At 40.9% G+C, this 20,301-nt stretch overlaps 2 protein-coding genes across 2 annotated transcripts; one reads left to right on the top strand and one right to left on the bottom strand.

The window, feature by feature from the left end:
* The first annotated feature begins 1,046 nt into the window (after nucleotides 1-1,046).
* On the top strand, nucleotides 1,047-6,824 carry klhl15 (kelch-like family member 15). Its single transcript, XM_028434012.1, has 11 exons — nucleotides 1,047-1,223; nucleotides 1,545-1,602; nucleotides 2,019-2,118; nucleotides 3,151-3,286; nucleotides 3,347-3,535; nucleotides 3,978-4,202; nucleotides 4,287-4,448; nucleotides 4,534-4,743; nucleotides 5,238-5,428; nucleotides 5,501-5,791; nucleotides 5,869-6,824. The coding sequence occupies exons 3-11, from the start codon at nucleotides 2,099-2,101 to the stop codon at nucleotides 6,314-6,316; spliced, it is 1,872 nt and encodes a 623-aa protein (XP_028289813.1). The 5' UTR covers nucleotides 1,047-1,223; nucleotides 1,545-1,602; nucleotides 2,019-2,098; the 3' UTR covers nucleotides 6,317-6,824.
* Nucleotides 6,825-9,111: 2,287 nt separating this feature from the next.
* On the bottom strand, nucleotides 9,112-20,079 carry LOC114453974 (uncharacterized). Its single transcript, XM_028434033.1, has 7 exons — nucleotides 20,043-20,079; nucleotides 17,480-17,827; nucleotides 15,403-15,675; nucleotides 14,279-14,575; nucleotides 13,610-13,690; nucleotides 12,953-12,991; nucleotides 9,112-12,363 (listed from the first exon to the last, which is right to left on the bottom strand). The coding sequence occupies exons 2-7, from the start codon at nucleotides 17,820-17,822 to the stop codon at nucleotides 12,278-12,280; spliced, it is 1,119 nt and encodes a 372-aa protein (XP_028289834.1). The 5' UTR covers nucleotides 17,823-17,827; nucleotides 20,043-20,079; the 3' UTR covers nucleotides 9,112-12,277.
* Nucleotides 20,080-20,301: the final 222 nt, after the last annotated feature.

Below are 20,301 nucleotides of genomic sequence, written 5' to 3'. Positions count from 1 at the left end.
CAACACAAACACCTTGTCATGCTGTAGTTTGTGACGCTAAAACACGACGGAGGATACACCGTGTCAGGTCCGACTCTGCGTGATGACGACATGCTTTTGTAGTCCAATTGTTTGGTTTTGTAGTTTTTAGATGTTAGACCCTCGGACGCAGACACACCGACGGTTCCCAGAGCACTTTTTAATACAGGAGAAGCTAAATATACTTTTGGAACAACTTGAGCCAATTGTTTATTTTTTTCTTTTCTCTGCAACTGCACCAAACCTGCCATATTTGCCATATTTTCATCACGTTTTCTTATCTTATTTTTGTTAATTTAATGCATTTTTACTACATTATTCCCATTTCTGACACTTCTACATCACATTTCAATGCCTTTTCTGTACATTTTTTCCACTTTTAAGACATGTGACATAAGACAAGCACTTATAAACCCTTTCCACCACTTTTCTACCTAATGTCACATATGTTGACCCATTATTGTCACTATTAACAATTTGCTAATTTAACCACATTCATTATTTGTCATGCCCATTATTTACCAGTTTGAACTAATTGTTCCAATGTTGACACTTTGAACCCTTTTTAACCACTGTTTCTGTCTGTTTTTGTCCACTATAATTTGCAACTTTTAACCAATTTCTGTGGTTTTTAAAATCCCATTTCACCACCTTTTTCCACCATTTTTTAGTCACTTTTGATCAATTTTGTGATTAAAACCAGGATTGTTCCTGGATGATGATATTATTCAGATGAATAAATAAATGTGGTTATCACAGATTCATAGAACAATAGACCATCATTTTACTGACTTTATGGATGGACCCCAAAAATCTCTCCTTTATTCCCCCTTATAGATGGTCCTGTCTCCACATGACTGTTCTTCAATGTTCATGTCTGTGTTCAACCACCTTCATCTACAGTGGGGGTCCCCCCTCTCTGAGACCTTTATTTTGGAGGGTCCCTGCTCTATGGGACCTTTATTTTGGGGGTTGTGGCCTTAAAAGGTTCAGAACCACTGCTTTAATAGACGATCTTTGCCTCCCTCCCTGACAGGATGTGACGTCAGTGCAGAAGATGGCGTCCTGGGGTCCGGCGGACTGATCGGCTCTGTGCGGTTCGGTTCGGTCCGATGGACGCTCGGCTCGGCTGTGGTGACTCGGGGCTCTAACCTCCACCCTTATGTCCGCCGCAGGCCGGGACTGCGGTGCCCGTCAGCCCGGAGGTGAGAGTCTGTCAGCGGCTCAGGCTGCTGCCGCTGCCCGGGTACAGAGGCTCTGAGTGCGGCCAGCCCGGGCTCAGCGGGCCGCTGTGAGGGAGGGGGAGACCGTGGGAACATTCCTCTGTCAACAACAAGGACAGCAGCTTCTCTCTTCTTCTACTCCTTGTTGACCAACAAAGTGTCAGACACAATAATGATAAACTGTTCTTATTGTTACTTCTTCTCATACTACCTTGTTGTTGTCTTTCTTCTTCTTCCTGTTGGATTGTACCATGCTGTCCCTGAATGCACCATGAGTGATTCACTGTCCTCTGTGTCTCTCAGGACCGGGGAGACATAAACACAGGAAGTTGGAGCGTCCTCTGGCCGTGGGCTCCCAAAGGTAGGACCCCCACCCCACCCCCCCACGCCCTGAGGGTCAGAGCAAAGTCACAACAACCTGAACACATACGGTTACCCTGGCAACAGAGGACCTCCTTAGTGACCGGGTTTGTTGTCATGGTGATGGCCTTTTAACCATCACCACGACACCAGGGTGAGTGATTCTGTTGCTACGGTAACGGTTGTACAGAGGCTGTCCAGTAGAGGTGAAGGTCTGTCGCCGTGGTTACCGGTACCAACGACCTCTGTGTTAGGTTTGTGTTACCTTGGCAACAGTGATCACAGTAACAAACTAATGACCTGTGTAACCTTAGTGTGTGTGTGTCGGTGGGTGTTTGGGTTTTCTGTGTTGCCGTGGCAACACACATGAGTTGTGTACTTATTTTATTGTGATTTCGTTGTTGTTCTGTCGGTCAGGTGATCCACACTCAGGAAACCCAGTTTGTTTGAACACACCAGACGCTGTCGACTGATTGGCTGGGACTCCCCCCTCTGACATGCCCGTGGCCAATCAGAGGTGAGCATTAGGATGAAGATGGTAACATAGGCTGTGTTTTAAATGTCCCATTAACGTACAATCCACTACAAACTCAATGAGTATATACTGTCTAGTATATACTATGGTATGATTAGGATGATGAGCGTTCCCACTGAGGTGTACTTCCATATTTCCCAAGATGCATTTGGAACCTCCAGTGTTAAAAACCTGAAGCATACTGAGGCTAAATATCTCTGTTGACCCTCCATTGTGCTACTGACTAAACTTCCTGTTAACTTCAAAACAAGAGCCCTATTTACAAAGGAGTTTAAAAAAAAACTAAGGGAAGACAAGAAGAGATGCTTTTATTTTGAAGAGGGGATGTTTGATTTTTTAGCTTCAAGCTGGTCCCAGGACCATTTTACATTCCACTCCCAATGCATCATGGGACACTGTGCACAGAAAATTACAGTATTGTTTAACTCAATACAAATATCTTATTTTGTATTAAAATACAGGTTTTAGAACATGTAAAGCTCAGATGATCACTGAGTGTGTCCTAGCCACACTACAGAACTCACTCACACGTACTGTCCCTTAGGAGAAAAAAGCCAAAAGTGGCACATATTAATCAGCTGTTTGTTAATAAATATGTCATTTTACAGCAAATTTAACCCTGCATTGTCTTCATGGTCAGATCTTATTGAGTTGAAATATCAATATTTAGATCGTATATTGTCAATGTTATTTTGAGAAAACGCATCAGGATATGATTTTGGTCCATATTGCCCAGCACTAGTGTTTATAACTTTTACTCACGCTCAGGTCTACGTCAGAGCTCTTACTTCCTTTGGGTTTCCAGGCTTCCGTAGTGTCATCTGAAGCATATATAAAGTTTAATTTATAAAGGTAAGGAAAGGCAGGGAAACACGTGGGAAATAGTTATTCATCGGTTAATGAGCGTCGGTCATTAGGAACATTTAAAAAGTGCCTCCCTAGTCCTGGCCCCTCCCACCTGCCTGTCATGGTGTGGTTGTGGAGAAGCTGATGGGCGTCACTTCCTGTGTGCAGCAGTGTGATGGCGGCGGACGTGGAGGTGTTCCTGTCCCAGGTGCATGATGGGAGCGTGTCGTCGGGTTTCAGAGCGCTGTACGAGGAGCGCCTACTGCTGGACGTCACGCTGATGATCGAGGACCACCACTTCCAGGTACACGCCCTTTCACAATAAGAGGTCAGAGGTGGAGCCAATGTGTCCGTGTGCTCGCAGGCTCACAAGGCGCTGTTGGCCACGCAGAGCGACTACTTCCGTGTAATGTTCACGGCCGACATGAGGGAGCGCGACCAGGACCGGATCCAGCTGAAGGGTGTGACGGCCGCCGGCTTCGGTCACATCCTCAACTTCATGTACTACGGCTCGCTGGAGCTCAGCATGATCACGGTGCAGGAGATCCTGCAGGTAGGACCGCCTTATCACAGTGGGCGGGGCCACAGAACTGTGACTGTGTGTGATCTGAGGGTCACATGATCCAGGGTTTCCCACAGGTTCAGAGAAAGAAAAACAAGGAGTTACAATGAGGTAACTGTATGACAAAACACGTTTAATATATTACCAGTAAACAAAACGTGTACCTTTTTATAAAAAAAAAACATTACTACATTCATAAATGATCTTTGATGGAGTAAGATTCACTACAGGTACGGTTTAAAACCATAGCAGTGGCTATTATTGTTGGTTTTTACACCACCTGGTGGAATTTCTACACATTTACAAATCAGAACACATGACAGTGTATGTAGCAAAAGTCAGGAAACTGTTTTTGTTTAGTTTGTTTTTATATATAATAAAACAATGAATGGCAATTTTACCTATATCGTGACTCCGCCCTCTCTGGTCACAGGCGGCGATGTACGTTCAGCTGACGGAGGCGGTGGAGTTCTGCTGCTCCTTCCTGTTGGCGAAGATCTGCCTTGAAAACTGTGCTGAGGTGATGAAGGTCCTCGAGGACTTCAGCGTCGCCGTGGAAGGAGTGCAGGAAACACTCAACAACTTCCTGCTACAAAACTTTGTACCACTGATGAACCGCACCGACTTCCTGTCGCACCTTAGCCTGGAGAGACTGCAGGTACACACACACATACACACACCCGTGTGTAACACACACTCACACACACACACACCTGTGTATGATTCTCTCTCTCTCCATCAGTCGTTTCTGAGCAGCGACGCCCTCAGTCGTTTTCCTGAAGTCGATCTTTACGAATCCGTCCAATCGTGGTTGAGACACGACCGCCGTCGTTGGAGACACACAGACGCCATCGTTCAGTCGCTCAGATTCTGCCTCATGACGCCGGCTGACATCTTCGAGAAGGTCGGAGGTCACGCTCGAAAAACCGCCAGTGCAGACAATAAATGACGTGTGATTGGATGACTGGATGTTTGCTGTTGTTTTCTAGGTGAAAACGTCAGAGTTCTACAGGTACTCGCGGCAGCTGCGACAGGAAGTGGAGCGCGCACTGAACTACTTCCACGATGTGAACCAGCAGCCACTGGTGGAGTCTAACGCTAACCGTATCCGCTCGGTGCGACCGCAGACCGCCGTGTTCAGAGGAATGATCGGACACAGTATGGTCAACAGTAAGATCCTGCTGCTGCAGCGGCCCAAGGTCAGCTTTTATTTTTAAAGGTTTGATTTACCATAACTTAACTAGCCTAGCCTAGCTTTATCATAGCTTATATAAACTAGCCTCGCTCTACCATCCCTTTTCTAAACTAGCTTAGCTTAGCTCTACCATACCTTACCTAAATTAGCCTAGCTGTACCATACCTTATCTAAACTAGCTTAGCTTTACTATACCTTGTATGAATTAGCTTAGCATTGCCTAGCTTTACCATACTTTATCTAAACTAGCCTAGCCAAGCTTTACCATATCTTACCTAAACTAGCACATCTTAGCCTAGCCTCATCATGTCTTACATAAACTAGCTTAGCCTCGCCTTACCTTAAGTTTCTTTACCTAGATTAGCCTAGCTTAGCGTAGCCACACCTTACATCCTCTAATGTAACCTTGTGTCTTAGGCTCTAACTTTCCAATATTACCGTTGGATCGTGGTGTCTTGTATTGTCGTGTTGCCGTGGTGACCCACCTCTTGTTGTCAGGTGTGGTGGGAGCTGGAGGGCCCTCAGGTGCCGTTGCGACCCGACTGCCTCGCCATCGTCAATGATTTCGCTTTCCTGCTGGGCGGCGAGGAGCTCGGAGCAGACGGAGAGTTCCACGCCTCGTCCAAAGTTTACCGCTACGACCCACGCCAGAACTCCTGGCTACGCATGGCAGACATGTCGGTGCCAAGGTGAGAACACACACCCAGACCCCCCCTCTGGGTGGTGCCTCAGACCTCTTGTCCCTTCTCCTGGTCCTACAGGTCGGAGTTCGCGGTCGGTGTTATTGGGAAGTACATTTACGCAGTAGCAGGACGAACACGGGACGAGACCTTCTACTCCACAGAGCGCTACGACATGACGCTGGACCGCTGGGAGGCGGTGGAGCCGTACCCGGTCAACAAGTACGGACACGAGGGGACGGTGCTGGACGGGAAGCTCTTCATCACCGGCGGCATCACGTCCTCCTCGACCTCCAAGCAGGTGTGCGTATTCCAGCCCGGCCAAGAGAGTGGCGAGTACCGCGACACCAATGAGGCGTCAGAGCCGCACAGGTGAGCGAGCGCATACAGGAAACCACCTGTACCTACGCCTCTTTGTGTCTGGTAACAAAGTATTTGTGTCCCTGCAGGACGAGGCGTGCAACGGCGCCCCCCGCTGGCTGCTGGGAGAACAAATCCAAGATGAACTATGCGCGCTGCTTCCACAAGATGACGGCGCACAACGGGAAGCTGTACGTGCTGGGCGGCGTGTGCGTGGTGCTGCGGGCCTCCTTCGAGTCACAGGGCTGCCCGTCCACCGAGGTGTACGACCCGGTCGCGGACGACTGGACCATCCTGGCCTCCATGCCTGTGGGCCGCAGCGGGCACGGCGTGGCGGTGCTGGAGCGGCAGATCGTGGTTCTGGGCGGACTGTGCTATAACGGACACTACAGCGACTCCATCCTGACCTTTGACCCCGAGCAGAACAAGTGGAAGGAGGACGAGTATCCCAGAATGCCTTGCAAGCTTGACGGACTTCAGGTGTGCAGCTTGCACTTCCCCGAGTTCGTGCTGGAGCACGTGCGTCGCTGCAGCTGAGGCCCCGCCCACTGACTGCTAAAAGCTCCGCCCACTCTCCGCTTTGGAAGTATTGCAGTTCCAACTAGAATCCTAAACACGTAGATAAGTCCAGAACAGTGTCTGATGAAGATGATGATCAACAATCACTGGAGGTTTCTGTGAACTTAAGAAACAACAAATATTCGCCACGTTTCATTTGACATTTCATTTTTTTATTTAATGTACGTATGTAATTAAATATTTACTGTTTCATGTAAATATTTAATATTTCAGTTACATTTTTATTAAAGATTTTTACTATTTTTAGTAAATAAGAACCAATGTTTTTAGCTCTGGATGCGTCTCATCTTATTTTATTTTTTTTTAAAATAGTTTTGGACTAATTATTTTATTTGTTTATTGAAGCTCCTCCTGAAGCCTCCTGCGATTGGCCGATTCCTGTCATGTGTTCGTCAGTTAGAAACGTGATAATGCAAAACTTGGAAGACATTTGTAACTTCTTTAAATAAACCCCTTCATACACTGACGTGTGTGTGTGTGTGTGTGTGTGTGCGCGTGTGTGTACTGAAATGTCTGATTAGGAAGTGAAAGGGTGGAGGCTAATGCTAACGCTAACAACCCCCTTTATTTAACTTGACAGTTTTTAATAATGATTAATCTCATTGGTCTTTAACAATATTTACAATACAAACAATAATGTTCATAGCACTACTTGAAAATATACAACTTATATAACAATAATGTATAAAATCTATATATATGTATATACTCAAAACATATCTTCAATAGAAACTGTTTCTAATAGAAAATCATAGGAACTAATTTTACTCTTTAAATTTGTAATAATGAAAAATATGAAAGTAACATTAATGTACAATGACATGAAAATACATCTTTTACTTCATTCTTGATTTGCCCAAAATTATTTTCTCTATCAAAAATGGCCTTAAATCACTTCCGTACTTTGCAAAGTTAGATTAGATTAATCCTGGTTTATCTGTGAATTATACTTTACTGTGTCATTAGCATGAGTAACGTGTCGCGAAGGCTGTCAGTCGTTCATTATGGGTTCTATTCTCCCGTTTGGACTTAAGCACTTTTCAGCGCCTCTGCAGTTACGCGCTTCTCTTCTACACGTATTCTCTGGTCCAGGCTACTGACACGCCCACTATGTGTAAGGTAGACCAAAAGCGCGTATGTGTGAATGAAGGCGGGGCTGAAGGAAAGGAGGCGGTGATGTCATTTCTTTGGGCTGTCTAAAAATCACGGAACATGGAGTTTTACCAAAGCTTGTAAATATCATTGAAATCTGTGAAAATGATAAAGTTCACTTTTAAACTGAAATGTCTTCATTGATGAACAATAAAACAGGTTGATTTGATCAGATCATTGATCAGATTATTGCAGTGTGACTGAAGATCGGCTGCATTCTGTCCGAGTCACAGTTAAAATCTCTCTCCATCATCACCGTAAAGACAGAGTTAGATGATGTAGATATGATGAAATAATGCGTCCACAGAGCGTCCTGCTTTAATACAAAGGGATGTTTACAGTGAAACAGAATTATTAACTTCATAATACACAGTTTTAAATATAAATAGTTTAAAGTGACCTGAGCTGAGCCTCATTAAAATACTGTATGTGTGGGAACAGTTTGTGTTCCATCCTCATCTGCATATGACAGCTTGTTTCACTCTGTAGTGGATCAAACTGTGACTTTATGTTGGACATAGTATGAAAATAGTTGAATCACTGTGACCAACGTGGACAGAAGTCTGTGTCTGTCACAGTTTTAATTAATCACACAGCAGCAGCTGAGTGATCACAGCTGCTGCTGCACGACTCCATGTGGCTTCAAATGTAACTAAGTCCATATTTCTAGTGCAATATAATGTTTCACCTTATGGGGGCGCTGCACTTATTCCAGGGTAAGAAGAACGTAAGAGGAAAAGGACTTACGCACACCAGAGAATGCGCACAAGGGCAGATTTGAATGGAAACACCCACATTTCAGGGAGGCTCCACCCACAGTGGGTAACTGGGATGAAGGCGTGCAGTGACTGACTTAAGTACAGGAGGAGAATAGCATACAGCCAGAAACAGCGCCACTGCGCGGCTTTTTGGACTTACGCGCATGGGATAATAGAACCCTAAATGATGACACCTTTGGAGCTATGTTGGCATTTTTTGTGTTAGGGTTATAAACACAGCCTTCATGACACCTTATTCATGCTAAAGACAGCCGTTATTTAATAATGACAGCCTTACGTATTAAACTCCAAGTGTTACCGTTATTCTATATATATTATATATCCATTAATATATTCATGCATTTTGTGATATTTAATACTCAACAGTTTGTAGCATGATTCTGTAAAGTCCATATAACCACAGATGATTGTCCTGTTCTCTTATTACTGTATTAGTGTATTTTACAGCTGATTTAGGACATGAATCAAACTGACCCGTTAGCATTAAAGATGCTAACAGGACGCTAACATAAGAGGAAGGTTACGTTTAATTTGTTTACGTTTGGTTATTTATTAACTAAATTCCAACTTCAGTAATTGTGAACATAATTATATTTGACTTTCAGGGGAAAATTATAATTGTAATTTTAATTTGAAAAAATGCCGGTCATGGTAGTCATTAATGAGCTGTAATTAAACGTGGGTAATTGAAGACTTGCAGTAATTGACATGTGCACACGTTTGTATTTGTATTGACAGTAATGATCATTTCTGTGATTGTTCTCGTGTTACTGAAGATATCGTTATAAAAAAAGAACTTAAAGCATTAAACAGACCAGGTGATACAGTCATGGCTTTTTATTACATTCTTTTTATCTTTGATTGACAGCATTCACAAAGTGGTAATTTAACCCTTCAAACACTGCTGAACTAAACAGAACAATGAGCTTAATAATAATAATACATCACTTTTATACAGTGCATTTTGGGGGGAAAAGAACAATATAAGAGCAGACGAACACAATCAGCCAGTGTTTTATCCAACCACTCAAATGGTGGATAAGTGTGTACAGAACAAGCTCCAGCATCTAAAGGGTTAACTACAGTAAGACTGATCATCAACAGCTTTCACTAAACATCGGGGTTAAGCTTCATCTATAGCTATAATACGCAAACGTTCACCCACAGGCTTTGAACGCCTGAAATACAAAGTTTTTTTTGTCAATATCTCTTATCTGAACTGAAAAACAAATATTTTCTCTTTTCTAAAAATATTTATGTTTCTTTTTGGGAGGTAAAATCATTTAAAATGCAATTAAAATTACCTCAAATGTATTAAAAACGTTGATTTTTACAGCATAAAAATAGATCTTCATATGCTCTGATTTTCTACATTTTTTTGTAAATTCCCCAAAAATATTTTCTATACATTCGGTTTATTATTGAAGTCAATATTTAACTAAAGTATTCACTAAATAACCCAAATTATTAAAAAATTGTGAAAAACATGAATTTACAAAATATATAAAACATTTTAAGGATCCTTTTCCCCCAAAAAATGTTTTATTTCCCCTTTAAAAAGCTACGTACATTAATATTTGGGTGTAAAATATTATTTAGATGTTTTCCTTCCATTATGTAAATAAATATCAGATCAACATGTTTGCTAAGAGTTTCATCGTTAAGTTAAAAAACAAATGCCCTTTTTCTCTATAAAGCACAACAACTGACCAATGGTTTTTCCTCAAAATTGGATATTTCTGAACATTATCTGCCACGTTTTTCCAAACATTAACATTTTTCTCCAATTAAAGCTTGTTTTTATTGCAGATAAAACAATATTTATATTTCTTGTACCCTTCTGACCAGTTTAAAAAAGGACAAAAATACTGTTGTGAAACAAAATGAATAGAAATGACTGGGTAAACACAGACACACACACAATAATAATAATAATAATAATAATAAATAGAGATATTTTGGGTTAGCGTCACAGAAAGTTAGTATTTCACAAATAGTCCCAGTGTTACAAATATCTGCGTCTCCAAGTGGTCGTACGATCAAAGCTAGCGCTGCTTTTGTTCATAATACTTGATTCACTCTTTTACATAAATATGTACATTTTCTTTTCTTTCTATTTCTCGAGCCTCTGTAAGAACGTCTGATTTTCTCTGTAATCCCACTCCAGCTCAGTAGGTGGCAGCGCAGTGCGCACAAATGTTGAAAAAGCTCCAGACTAATGCTGCGTTCATACCGGACGCGTCACAAAATGTTTGCGTGACCAGATTTCATACAAAGGATAGACACGGTAAGAGGTGAATTCTCCTCCTGTTGGACGGCGCGGTTTGATCCGAGCGGTAAAAGCGTTGGCCACGGCATGCGTGCTCCCGATTTAGCGTGACATTCATCAGTGAACTCCAGTGAATGTTTTGTGTGACGCACAGGCGTGAAAGCCAATCAGAGTCCTTGATGACAATTACGTCAGGACGTCAATACAGACCCGGTGTTTTCACACATTTCAGAATGGAGGATAAAATAATGGTGGCAGTGTGTGACCACCTGGAGCTCTACGACACAGACTGTTTTTTTTTTTTACTGGGACCAGACCAGGAAGAATTTGTTGCTCCTGACAAAAAAAAAAAAACAGTTAAACTCACTGAGTCGGACGTGTCGCTGGTTAATCAGAAACACCGACGTCAAGCGTTTTGACGGCTCTTCAGCTTCCACAGAAGGTAAAGAGCATCGGTTTTATTGATGTCCTCCATAGTTGATGGTGAAAAGAAAGAGAGTCTGGTTGGCGTTTCAGACGCATAAGAAGCCAATATGGAGAAAACGTTTTTCGTTCCTGTGGAAGCTTTCACACGGATCGTGTTGCATCCGGTGTGAACGCAGCATAAGGCTTCACAGTTCATGGCTCGTGGAAGACGCTGTCAAAGTGATGCAAAAAAAGACCAAATCTTAGCACAAATGAGCGCTAAGCTAATAAAACATTTAGTTTCACTAAAAGGTGAAAAGTGTCAGTTTAAGCCCTTGTTGTGAGATTATCTGGAAAAACAAAAGTAAGGCACACTGGAATGTGCTGAATACGCCCTCTAGTGTTGTGAGGAAGAATTAAACTAATCCAAGGTTCCCAGCCATCTACAGGCTTTTATTTTGAAAGGACAAAATGCTACTTCCTCTCACTTCATTTTAAAAAATGGTTGAGAAACCATGGATTAACCTGTCTAAGGCACAATGTGATGACGATAAAAAGGCAGCACGTGCGGCTAGGCTAACGTTAGCACCTCCTCGCGAACGCTTTTCACAGTTTGTCAGGATTTAACTTCCAACCATCCCAGAAAATAAACGCAACATTTTTGGTGCCGTGGGGAATGTGAATAAAAATAGTTTCTTGGATGGATGGATGCTAGGCTAGTGTTTTAGAACTGCTTGTTAGTCTAATTTGATAGCATGCTAGCAAATCTGACTGTTTGGGGAGTGATGACCTTCTTCCTAAACTTGAAGTAAAAATAAAAAAGTAAAATATCAGACTAGCATTGCCTGGTTACCACACAGTGACAAACGAGGTTCACGGGATGCAGCGCGGGAACGGGGAATGTTACAAATATCGGAAAACCGTGGCTAAGACTCACAAAACTATTGAGTGTCGAAACTGCACACATGTAAACAATTAGGATGATGGGTTCCAACTACAAGAGTTTAACTTTGACGGTTGTTACCAAAAACTCTTTGTAAACAGCGTAAATAAATAAAGTGTGAACGCTATGAATCTGTAAGGCTGGGACGACTGTTGTGACAAACATGAGAAGAAATAAAGAATTCCTACCAAGCATGAGCAAAACATATGAAAGGAAACTTAATTATCAACTAAAAGCTACAGCAACAGAGCTACTAGCATGTTTCAGTGTGAACAACTCCACCTGTTCACGAGAACTTTAATGTGTGATGATGAGGACGTGACGGCTGGTCTCCGTTTGGGAAAAGCTGGATCTGAAACATTTCACATTTCCTAATATGGACCAGTTGGAATCCAGTGGTTTTTTGTTCTGGTGAAGGAGGCGGAGTCTTCAATAAAGACTTTACTCGTCACCGTCGCTGAAGTGGTGAATGATAGCAAAGGTCACATGACTTGTTCACACACACTTTAATATTGTCAGGATGTCCTGAACCACATTTTCAGCATCGACAAGATTATTTGGCTTTGATTGTTTACGAAATGTTACGGTTTTATTTATTCAAACAACTGTTTTTATGGAAATTTACTTTGTATCTGTATTAAACTCATACATTTGTATTATTGTTATCCGTGACCTTTATTCTTCTTCATTGTTTTTCTTCTGTCTTGCGTAAACTCCTCCTACACCATTTGTCCGATTTTGACAATAAAGATATCAAACTGTTCAGAAAATGACAGTTTTATGCTTGTACTCATAAATTGTAACTTTTAAACTTTGAGTTATTGCCCGTGCAACTTTTAACCCCTTCATCCCCAGTTATTCTTCAACTGATTTAGACCATTCAACATTTTTGCTAATGTTCAGCTATTGCTAGGTTATCGTCAGTTCCCACGTGCATTTTAGGTTTTCACGAGTTCTGTCGTAGCCGACATTTTCACGTACGTTTGTCGCTACACGATGATTGGATCAGGACATCCATAAAGAAGAATGAATGTTATTCTGCGTACGTCTCCTACACCACATGCCTCCAGCGTTGTTCCTCGAGCCTGTGTAGAAAAAGATATCAGTTAAAATGATTGATTTATTTATATTTTGTTTGTTCCCTCCCCTTTTTTATTATTAAGTTGAGTTCTTGAACATGAAAGGTTTAAACAACCCGTCCTCCTGTGATTCAAATACTTTTTAGTTGTTTTTGCTGATTTTTGGGGTGTAACTAATCAATCAGAATCAGATAAAAGTTTTATTTTATAAGTACGGTTTAAAAACAATACAAGCAATTTAACTTTAAAACCTGAGGTGATTAAAATATCACATTTGGAGGCGTTTTTACATCGAGAGCAAAAGAAAAACCAAAAAGACAAACATGCAACATGAGACATTAGCAGCTAGCATTAGGATAGCTAAATGCTAATGTAAAATGCATAAAAAAAAAATCACTGGATGCTAATGCTAATTGTCGCCACAATGACTCGGCAACAGTCTCCCTGCTAATGCTAATGGTTGTATTTATTGATATAATGTGTAAATAAATAGTTAAATATGTGGTAAGGGAAAAACCTGTGGAAAATGAAGTGCGTTAAAGAATAATTGATGATATATTTAATGCAGTTCATAAGTTGAACTAACATCAAGTCTCAATCAGACTTAATTAGGCGTTAGCTCACCACAGATAAAGTTCTTCAGGACGACCAGGAGGATGAACGCTCCCAGGAAAAATATAAGAAACCAAGGCAGCATGGGGTTCCCTAAAGAAATAGAAACTGGTCGTTAGTATGAACCAGGGGTTCTCAACCTTGGGGTCAGGACCCCATTTGGGGTCATGAGACACTGTGAGGGGGTCGTCAGATGCCTTCAAGAAACTAAGAATTTAAGCCCATTTTTTCTTATTTTTTACCCTTTTTCTGCAACGACACCAAACTCGCTAAATTTTCATCACTTTTTCTCACCATATTTTTGCTCCTTTTAATATATTTTTGCTACATTAATCCCATTTCTGACACATCATCACATTTCAAAGCCTTTTCTGCACATTTTCCCCCACTTTCAAGACAACTTTTTTAAGGAAATGTACCTTAAAATGTATTTAGATTTCCTGAATTGTTTCGACTGCCAACACATCATGGACAAGTCAAAGCGGTCAGCAGGTGCCTTTGAGGAAGACTGACAGTTGGCAGTCGAAACATGTCAGGAGATCAAAATAAAAGTCAAAGTGATTTTCCTGAAAAAAAGTGTGAAACATACCATAACTATGGTTGATACCAGCTTTCTTTAGCAGGGTCACGTGGGCTGGTTTTGGCCCTTGAGCCGTATCTTTAACACCACTTGGAGCTCACCTTGGTCCACATTCAGGATGGTGTCGGTAACGAAAGTGTCCGCTGCACCTTTGGCCACGCAGGTGTAGAGCCCCTCCTTCTCTGGACTGAAAGCGTTGAGCTGCAGGTCGCCCCACGCAGACACGTCCTTCACGTTCTCCTTCCAATCGTCGGACACCACGAGTGAAGCTTTGCTGCTGCCGTTCTGTGACAGGATGTGATGCTCCTGGTTGAATGTCCAGGTGACGCTGTGGAACGTCTCATTGGAGTCTGGAACGCACGGGATCCAGGGGTCGACATCGGGGGAGGTGAGGAGAGCTGGAACGGACCAAACCAAAGTTAACACGTCGCTCGCTCCTTTGAGAGTCCTAAGATAAAGTGTTAGGACTAAAAACATCTCAATGTGCTCAAAGCTCTTCTATTAATTAATTTATGGGAATAAAATATGCACGTCATCTTTTTCTGTCCAGCAATGTGACCTATTGACTGGGGCAGAAATTTACAAATTAACCATTCTGATTTGTAATCACATGACCCTTACCTCCGTGTTCTAGACACGGCATGGTCAATTACAATTACATTTTCAGTTAATAAAGTTCAATTACAATTAATGACAATTACTGAGCCTGAAATAAATAACCTATTAAAAGTTAACCTTCCTCGTGTTAGCATTTCTAATGCTAACGGGTCTTAAATCAGCTGTAAAATACACTAAAAACAAATATATATCATCTAATTTCTTGACAATCTATTGATTACCTTGTTTGGATTCCTAATCAATGATAATAAAGGTCTTAATATTTTTGAAAGGGCGTCTGAGCCTTTATTGTGTCAATAAACCCTTTGATTCAAATAGTTTTAAAGGTAAAATGTGTGAAAGCTTGATATGAAACATATTTTAATAATTATTAACTACATATGTGTAGAACTGTACATAGAACTGTAACATATTCACCAGTTTAGCGTTAAATTATAATTTACATTTTTTATAGAATTTTCATGCCAATTACAATTCCAAAGTCAATTAAATTCTAATTACGACAGCAACAGATAAAAAAAAAAAATCACAATTAAAATTAAGCCATAATTGTAATTAATTATCAATTCCAATTACAATTGACCCCAACCCTGAGACACAGACTCACCCCGTTGGGTCCACGTGCCCCTCTTCCAGTCATGGTCCCTGCTGACGACACAGCTGACGGCGTGGTTTCCGTCCACTTCCTCTGAGTGTGGGAGGTCCAGGAAGTTCTGCACGCTCAACAGTCCGTCCGGGTCACGCTGCACCAACTTGGATTTGTTCGCATTTTCCCAGAAAGGGTCGAGAAGCCACTCCAGCTGAGGCTCGGGATAGTTTTTCTTTGAGCGGCAGACGATCTGGTTCCTCTCTTTCCTGATGTCAATGTCCACCACTGGCGCTACAAAACCATAGAAAACCAAAGAAAATGTGCAACTTCTGGTTTGAGCGCAGAAGTAGCACTTAGCACATTAGCTTCCACGCTCTGACAATCACTTCTTATTTACTATCCAACAGTTAACGTCTGATTCCTCAGGGTTCTCACAGCACAGGAGTATCACGTGACACACAAGTGAGCGCCGCTGGCGTGGAAAATTTAGAAATGTAAAACTCTGAAGGACAAATTTAGTGAAGTAAAGCTAAAGTTGGATTTTTTTGCTTTTTTTTTATTTTTTAAATTAAATCTTTGTTCCAGCCTTGCTTTAAAACTAAAAGTGATTTGTTGAATAAGTGAAGGTGATGATGAATGTAGTTAGAGTTACTCATGCCTGGTATATACTGTGTGTATATATATATATATATATATATTATATATATATATATATATATATATATATATAGGTCCTGCACTATTAAACACTCACACTCGCAAATCATCTGTATTAAATAGTATGTGTTTCTGTGTTATTCAGATTAAAAAGAGTTAAAAACAACCTGTGCACGCCTGAAACTCCCTTTTGTGTCCAAGTGTGCAAAAATGTTTACGACAGTACCGATTAAAAAAGACAGAAAATCCTCCTACGTTGCTGAAAATAGAGGGTGGGGGTGACACCACTCTGTAAGGTCGGGGGCCACTACGTAGAACAGCGCTGAGAGAACCCTGTTCCTGTATCAACCAATTCTGTTCACATCATGGATCTCCAATAATAATAATAATAATAATAATGATGCATTGGATTCTATATAGGGCTTTATCATAGACACTCAAAGAGCTTTACAGAATTAAGACATTGTTCTTTCACGTCACACTTAGTGGTGGTAAGCTACTATTGTAGCCACAGCTGCCCTGGGGCAGACTGATGGAAGTGAGGCTCTTATAGTGCACCATTGGCCCCTCCCACCACCACCAACACACTACATTCATACTAGGCAATGTGGGTGAAGTGCCTTGCCCAAGGACACAATGACAGATACCACTGCAGCAACTGTCCCTCATTGTGGCCTCTGGAATTCTCAGTGGTCTCCATCATCATCATCATCAACATGAATTCATGTTGGGTGTGGGATACATATGTATGTGTATATACGTATATATGCATGTGTGTATCCATAAAATGAAGAGTCCGTCCTTAAGACTGCTCTACTGTAAAGTGTCTTGAGATACCATTGGTTATGATTTGACGCTATACAAATAAAGATTGATTGATTGATTGATTGATCTACTGACCAGACCCAGACCTGCTTATCTTCACAGATCTAACCAGATCAACCAATGACACAAAATAGATCCTGCACTGTTATTAGAAATGTAGCATAAAACCTTATAAATGTCCGTACTAGTAGATTTGTGTACCGAAACATGGTACCAACGTAAACGGTAGTAATCAGACCAATTAAGAACAAACATTTCGGTGCCCCGCCCCCCACCGGTTGTTGATTGTAACATCAGTGCCGCTACTTATCAGATTCAGCACAACCGTTGCTCAGAACTGATAGAGAGGATAAAAGACCACCTGGAGTTTACGAAAAAGCCGAACAATGCACCGTGTTTGATAACCTACGTGACCTGGAGCCAAACACGTCAACTACATGTCGCCCCCCCCCCCCCCGGACAAATTAAAGTGAGTCCCACTCCCAGCCTTGCCAGTGTGTCAGACATCATCACAGATGATGACACAGCATCCTTTACTCTTAACAAACATCGTTGCCATTCAACGTGTGACAACAACATTTCTGTACACACACTCACTCACTCACACACTCACCTTTCACTGTGAGGTTGAGGAAGCAGTGGCTGAACTGGTCTAAATGGTTCCTGGCCTGGCTGAGGTACACAGACTCAGAGTGGACCCCAGGCTCCTTCAGACACAGGTCAGACACCAGACCATGTTCAGACTCCCCGTACCTGCTCACAGACAGCTTCCCCCTGTAGTCAGGGTGGATGAACGTCTCCTCGTCACCGTGGTCTCCATAAAGACGTGGATGGGAACCAGAATACTTCACCCAGTTCAGGTCAGTGATGCCTGATAAACGATGTGTGCACGTGAGGTGGCACGGACGCCCCAGGTCACATGTGACGCTCTGCATGTTGGGTCCCACGGCCGACATTAGTGCTGTGACCAGAACATGAAGGAAGAGTTAAAAAAAAAAAAAGACTATTAAACAGTCTGTAATCAATGACTAAATAATTAAAAACCAGTATTGTACAAGTACCAAAAACCTTGGGGTAGGGACCCCATGTGGGGTCACCTGGAATCAGGGTTGGGGTCAATTTCGTTTTTCAGTTACAATTACATTTTGAATTACCCATGTTCAATTAAATCACAATTATTTTTTAACCTAAGAAAGCCAATTACAATTAATCACAATTACTGAGCCTGAAATGAATAACAGAATGTAAAATAACCTTCCTCTTGTGTTAGCATCTTTAATGCCAAAGGGTCCTAAATCAGCTGTAAAATACACAAAAAACTAATATCTATCATCTAATTTATTTCCTATTTACTGATTACGTTGTTAGGATTCATAATCAATGAAAATATAGGTTTTAATATTTATGGTGTGGGCGTCTGAACCTTTTCGTGTCAGTTTACCCCCAGATTTCAATTTTTCTTAAAATTAAATTATAACGGGCAACTTTTATTGAACTTTCATGACAATTGCAAAATCAATTATCTAAACTCAATTACAACTTAATTACAACAGCAACAGATTTTTTAAATTACAATGAAATTTATAATTACGCCATTATCGTAATTAATGATCAATTACGGGATTACAATTATAACTGATCCCAACCCTGGCTGAAATGTCTAAAACAGAACAGTAACTTCAATTCCCTACATGTCTTCTACATATAGTGGAATTGACAATAAAGCTGACTTTGACTAATTGGTAAAAAAAAAAAAAAAAAACAACTAATAAAGAAAATGTAATCGTGGCTACTCTGCGTTTGTAACATACTTTAATAAACATGATGAAAAACCACCTAAAAAGATTAGGAATATCTGCAGTAGAACTCAAAACGTTCCCACTGAATGCTGCATTTTGTTCCACTTCTCTGCAGCATAACAACTAAAAGCTGCTTCCTATCTGACCTGTAGTCACAGTAGAGCCTTTTCTGCACAAGAAACCATGAAACGAATGGAAAACCATAGGCAACAGTCATCCAATCACATGGTATAATAATGAAAAAAAAAAAAAGTTTGTTGTGCTAAATTATTCTGCCAATAATGTATTGGCAAATTCCTTTCAAAATAAAAGCTCATTTTCTTCATCTGTTTATTTGTTTTTGCATCCGTCTGTGACGCCCCCTGAAAACAGGGCCCCCTTTTGTGTCCTGGACCTTGTGTTGAGAACCTCTGTTTTAGGCAAACTGGTCAAATTAATCAGATAAAAGTTAAAACAAAATAAGGGTAAGCTGTAAAATACAACAGCAGATAAACACAAGCATGTTTCCAGAAAGCTTTTGTTTTCTAAAAAGCAACAGGAGAAGAAGAAAGTGAAGAACCAGAGAACATGATGGTGACTCACGATCACATGACTCACGATCACAGGTGGGAGGAGCCTACTCTGCATCTCCACAAACCAGGAGTCCATTTTAGATGCCAACAAAGTGAGCTCTTTTTGCAAATCAAACTTTTTATTTCATATTGTGATGAAAACAGTTCCTGTCCTTGTTCAGATAGCGATGACTCGGCATTTCTCACTTTTTTTTTTTTTTTTAACCCTTTTTACTCATTTTTCTTTGACCATTTTTTACCCTTTTTTTAGATTTTAGCTCCTTCTGTCAATCAAACCCCCCTCCATCTTTTGTCTATTTTTGCAAGGTCATTTTGACATTTATTCAATATTTGTTTGTTTTTTTAAAAAAACATTTTTCTTTAAAATAATCAAACTTTTGCCAAATAACTACAACATGTTTCCTTTTCATTCTATATTTTGCATTTTTTGCTCCAAATGTTTGTCCTATTTCACTATTGTTTGCCACATTTTGACCTTTTATCTCATGACTGCTTTTTGCCAGTTTTAGTCACTTTTTACATTCTTTCCTCTCCACTTTCTGCTACTTTTCATTAATTATTGATCATTTCCCTCCTGTAACTAACACAACTAACTCTGATGGGTCATGAAAACAATCATTAAAAAGAAAAAAGAAAAGGCAGCGAACGTGAAACAACGTCGGGATCTCAGGAAAATCAATAATCAATACAAATGAGTTTAATATATTATATATTAAACTCATTCGTATACGTAAGTGCGTCACACGCAGTAACGGGAAAAGAAGCGAAGCTCTGGTTAAAAGAAGATGAAATAATTTGCTCTCACCTCCGTTCACACACGAACACACTCCAACAGAAACAGCTAGCTGTGAAGAATAACACCGACTTCTTCTACTTCTACTTCTAACACCTACTTTTCTTCTTCTACTCCTACTGAAATCCTGGCTGACGATGACACAGCTGTTGTTATAAATGAAGGGGGCGGAGCTTCGGAAATCACACACTCTCACTTTTTTCCGTCTCCTTTATTTTTTGTCAGCTTTTTTTGTTTTTGTTTTTTACCAGTTATGCAATTATACCAATTC

The sequence above is a fragment of the Gouania willdenowi genome, chromosome 20 (genome assembly GCF_900634775.1).
Source record: "Gouania willdenowi chromosome 20, fGouWil2.1, whole genome shotgun sequence".
In the NCBI taxonomy this organism is placed as follows: domain Eukaryota; kingdom Metazoa; phylum Chordata; class Actinopteri; order Blenniiformes; family Gobiesocidae; genus Gouania; species Gouania willdenowi.
This window is presented reverse-complemented; position numbering and strand designations above follow the sequence as displayed.

Coding starts and splice junctions, on each gene's coding strand:
- klhl15 (XM_028434012.1), top strand. CDS start 2,099: ATGCCCGTGGCCAATCAGAG. Junction 4,449..4,533: donor CGGCTGACATCTTCGAGAAG/GTCGGAGGTCAC, acceptor GTTGTTTTCTAG/GTGAAAACGTCAGAGTTCTA. Junction 5,792..5,868: donor GAGGCGTCAGAGCCGCACAG/GTGAGCGAGCGC, acceptor GTGTCCCTGCAG/GACGAGGCGTGCAACGGCGC.
- LOC114453974 (XM_028434033.1), bottom strand. CDS start 17,822: ATGTCGGCCGTGGGACCCAACATGCAGAGCGTCACATGTGACCTGGGG. Junction 12,992..13,609: donor CCTGAAGAACTTTATCTGTG/GTGAGCTAACGC, acceptor TTTTCTACACAG/GCTCGAGGAACAACGCTGGA. Junction 12,364..12,952: donor AGGCATGTGGTGTAGGAGAC/GTACGCAGAATA, acceptor TCACCACTTCAG/CGACGGTGACGAGTAAAGTC.